Here is a 4,417-nt window from a genome sequence, read left to right as displayed (position 1 = left end):
CATGGAGTCTGGTGGAGATATGCTGCTCTATACAGGCTATAGTATAGCTACAGTAAGATAATCATCAGAAATATGCAAACAGCAAAGCGCCACACAAAATAGTCACACACACCCACAGACACACACACACATACAGATACACACACACACACATACAGATACACATACAGACACACACAGATACACACACACAGACACACAGACACACACACAGAGACACACACACAGACACACACATACAGAGAGAGACACACAGATACAGAGATACACACACACAGACACACACACACACACACACACACACACACACATACAGAGACACATACATACACACAGAGACACACACAGACATACAGACACACACACAGACAGACACACACATACAGACACACACACAGACACACACACACACAAACACACAGACACAGACTTAATATTGATACTATCTCTACTCTCCTGTGTTAAATGGATAATAAAGATGAATGTAGTATATTAGTAGTAGTACTAGTAATAATGTAGTTTTATAACATGTATCCATAATCTCGCATTAATATTTGATAATATTTGATTTTCTTCCCTTTTTGCTTTGGACGTGAGTGTTTTTAAGCAGCTCGCCCCTGTTTGGTTTTGCTTAGGTAAAACTTTCTGGTTCATTGACAACATTTGTGTTGTATCTGCGCATGTGCAGTGTAGTCCCTTTCCCCTACTGTAAGTTTTTTTGTTGTCAATAACAAAAAGAAGAAAAAAAGAAGGCAAAGGCAAGTCCAGCCCTACTCGACCTCTGATTGGTTAGAGTTAGGGACGAACACCAGCGTTAGCCAATCAGAGGCAGGGAAAGGCAGAGGAGGGAGGGACATTTGCTTCCTCGTCAGCACACCGGACAACGCATGCGCACATCGTTCGCTTCCTGACAGCTGACACAACAACAGCAGAAACTCACCTGTCCCTGTGTTTCCTTCACTTCCTGTGTTTTTTTGTGTTTTTCTGTGTTTTCTGGAACCGTGTTGGCCCGCGGCTCGTTCCCGGGTCGCCTCGTGTCTCTCCATGCGCGCTCCCGTGTGCGTGGCGCTGTTCGTCTGGCTGCTGAGCGACGCGGCGGCGCGCCAGTTCACTGAGGAGGAGATGGCAGCGGTCAGGTGAGACAGGAGCACACCTGGGCGAAGTACACGGCCGTACTGCAGTAAAGTACCAACACGTTATAGTACTACATTCAGACCTCACTGCAGTAAAAGTACTAACTGTACCTGTTCAGGAGATATTCCTCAGTACTTTCCATCAGATATTCTGTTACCATGGAAGCAGCAGATGTTCTGACGCCACGTGAAAGACGCTTTAAGAGCCCCCCCACTGATGGGGGGGGGGGGGGGGGGGGGGGGGGGACGGTGGTAATGAAGTGTCTCTGCTTTGTCTTCCAGACAGCGCATCAAAGCCATGTTCTACCACGCCTACAACAGTTACCTTGACAACGCTTTCCCCTACGACGAGCTCCGCCCACTCACCTGTGACGGACAGGACACCTGGGGCAGGTACGGGGACATTAGGGAGTGTAGGGACAGCACGCTGAGGCTGCATTCACACTGCGGCGTCTCCGTGTTGTCCTCATGTTATCTTCATGTTAACTTCATGTTGTCTTCATGTTGTCCTCATGTTATCTTCATGTTGTCCTCATGTTGTCTTCATGTTGTCCTCATGTTGTCTTCATGTTGTCTTCATGTTGTCTTCATGTTGTCTTCATGTTGTCTTCATGTTGTCCTCATGTTATCTTCATGTTGTCTTCATGTTGTCTTCATGTTGTCCTCATGTTGTCTTCATGTTGACTTCATGTTATCTTCATGTTGTCTTCATGTTGTCTTCATGTTGTCTTTATGTTGTCCTCATGTTGTCTTTATGTTGTCTTCATGTTGTCTTCATGTTGTCCTCATGTTATCTTCATGTTGTCCCCATGTTGTCTTCATGTTGACTTCATGTTATCTTCATGTTGTCTTCATGTTGTCTTCATGTTGTCCTCATGTTATCTTCATGTTGTCTTCATGTTGTCCTCATGTTGTCTTCATGTTGACTTCATGTTATCTTCATGTTGTCTTCATGTTGTCTTTATGTTGTCCTCATGTTGTCTTTATGTTGTCCTCATGTTATCTTCATGTTGTCCCCATGTTGTCTTCATGTTGACTTCATGTTATCTTCATGTTGTCCCCATGTTGTCTTCATGTTGACTTCATGTTATCTTCATGTTATCTTCATGTTGTCTTCATGTTTTCTTCATGTTGTCTTTATGTTGTCCTCATGTTGTCTTTATGTTGTCCTCATGTTGTCTTTATGTTGGCCTGATGTTGTCTCCATGTTTTCTTCATGTTAACTTCATGTTATCTTCATGCTGTCTTCATGTTATCTTCATCTTGTCCTCATGTTATCTTCATGTTATCGTCATGTTATCTTCATGTTATCGTCATGTTGTCTTTATGTTGTCCTCATGTTGTCTTCATGTTGTCTTCATGTTGTCTTTATGTTGTCCTCATGTTGTCTTTATGTTGTCCTCATGTTATCTTCATGTTGTCCCCATGTTGTCTTCATGTTGACTTCATGTTATCTTCATGTTATCTTCATGTTGTCTTCATGTTGTCTTCATGTTGTCTTCATGTTGTCTTTATGTTGTCCTCATGTTGTCTTTATGTTGTCCTCATGTTGTCTTTATGTTGGCCTGATGTTGTCTTCATGTTATCTTCATGTTAACTTCATGTTATCTTCATGCTGTCTTCATGTTATCTTCATGTTATCGTCATGTTATCTTCATGTTATCGTCATGTTGTCCTCATGTTATCTTCATGTTATCGTCATGTTATTGTCATGTTATTGTCATGTTATCGTCATGTTATCTTCATGTTATCGTCATGTTATCGTCATGTTGTCCTCATGTTATCGTCATGTTATTTTAATGTTCTCTTCATGTTGTTGTCGTGTTATCGTCGTGTTTTCTTCATGCTTTCTTCATGTTATCGTCATGTTATCTTCATGTTATTGTCATGTTATCTTCATGTTATCGTCATGTTGTCCTCATGTTATCTTCATGTTATCGTCATGTTATCGTCATGTTATCGTCATGTTGTCGTCATGTTGTCTTCATGTTATCTTCATGTTATCTTTATGTTATCGTCATGTTGTCCTCATGTTACCTTCATGTTATCTTCATGTTGTCTTCATGTTATCTTAATGTTATTTTCATGTTGTCTTCTTGTTATTTTAATGTTATTTTAATGTTATCTTCATGTGATCATCATGTTGTCTTCATGTTGTCTTCATGTTATTTTCATGTTATCTTCATATTATCTTCATATTATCTTCATGTTGTCTTCATGTTATTTTCATGTTATCTTCATGTTGTCTTCATGTTATCGTCATGTTATCGTCATGTTATTTTCATATTATCTTCATGTTGTCTTCATGTTATTTTCATGTTATCCTTATATTATCTTCATGTTGTCTTCATGTTATTTTCATGTTGTCTTCATGTTGTCTTCATGTTATCGTCATGTTATCGTCATGTTATTTTCATGTTATTGTCATGTTATTGTCATGTTATCTTCATAATGAGTCACTAATATCTTTTCTCCTGTCCATCTCAACAGTTTCTCGCTCACTCTGATTGATGCCCTTGACACTCTGCTGGTGAGATCTGAATCGTACTTCTCCACATCCTCAGATTTTAATTCATGGTCATAATAATTCATCATTTGTGCTGTTTTAGAAATCAGAAAGTAGGAATAAGTTAATATTAATGAGGTTTCTTGACCATGAATTCCAGAAATAAGTGTAGCACCAGTGGTAATAGGTTGGAATGAAGCTGGCTAAGAAGATATAAAACAGAATGGGGGGGGGGGGGGGATTTATACTTTACAGACACAACAGGAGGACAACACAGGGTTAAAGGGGGCTGTAAGGAGCCACCAGACTACTTTGATAAAAACATTTTAACCTTGCATATAAGAGTCCCGTCTCATGTCTAAGGTTTTAGGTCTCAGGTCTAGGGTCCCAGGTTCCTGGTCTAAGGTCTATAAGTTCTAAGGTTTTAGGTCTCAGGTCTATAAGGTCTAAGGTCTATAAGGTCTCGGGTCTCAGGTCTAAGGTCTCATGTCTCTCTGAAGGTTTTGGGAAACAGCACAGAGTTTCAGCGCGTGGCGTCGCTTCTCCAGGACACCGTGGACTTTGATATTGACGCCAACGCCTCCGTGTTCGAAACCAACATCAGAGGTAGTGTGTGTGAATGTGTGGGTGAGTGTGTGTGTGTGTCTGTGTGTGTGTTGTTCAGCATCACGTCTCCTAAACCTGCGTGACACAAACAAATGTTGGACAGGCAAATTAACTCCGGAGTGATATGAATAACTCTTAGTGTGTGTGTGTGTGTGTGTGTGTGTGTGTGTGT

The 4,417-nt window shown here is 40.8% G+C and overlaps 1 protein-coding gene across 1 annotated transcript; it reads left to right on the top strand.

Moving 5' to 3' along the window:
* The first annotated feature begins 877 nt into the window (after window positions 1-877).
* LOC117939788 (ER degradation-enhancing alpha-mannosidase-like protein 2) lies at window positions 878-4,328 on the top strand. Its single transcript, XM_034865239.1, has 4 exons — window positions 878-1,136; window positions 1,416-1,526; window positions 3,624-3,663; window positions 4,140-4,328. Exons 1-4 carry the CDS (start codon window positions 1,045-1,047, stop codon window positions 4,326-4,328), a joined length of 432 nt encoding a protein of 143 aa, XP_034721130.1. The 5' UTR covers window positions 878-1,044.
* Window positions 4,329-4,417: the final 89 nt, after the last annotated feature.

This window comes from Etheostoma cragini, unplaced genomic scaffold (genome assembly GCF_013103735.1).
Source record: "Etheostoma cragini isolate CJK2018 unplaced genomic scaffold, CSU_Ecrag_1.0 ScbMSFa_1119, whole genome shotgun sequence".
NCBI lineage: Eukaryota > Metazoa > Chordata > Actinopteri > Perciformes > Percidae > Etheostoma > Etheostoma cragini.
Note: the sequence above shows the minus strand (reverse complement) of the source record. Positions and strands in the feature narration are given on the sequence as shown.

What these genes read in the sequence shown, in the direction of transcription:
- LOC117939788 (XM_034865239.1), top strand. Translation starts at nt 1,045, where the DNA reads ATGCGCGCTCCCGTGTGCGTGGCGCTGTTCGTCTGGCTGCTGAGCGAC. An exon ending in GGACAGGACACCTGGGGCAG is followed by an intron (nt 1,527 to 3,623) that starts GTACGGGGACAT and finishes CCATCTCAACAG; the next exon opens with TTTCTCGCTCACTCTGATTG. An exon ending in ATGCCCTTGACACTCTGCTG is followed by an intron (nt 3,664 to 4,139) that starts GTGAGATCTGAA and finishes GTCTCTCTGAAG; the next exon opens with GTTTTGGGAAACAGCACAGA.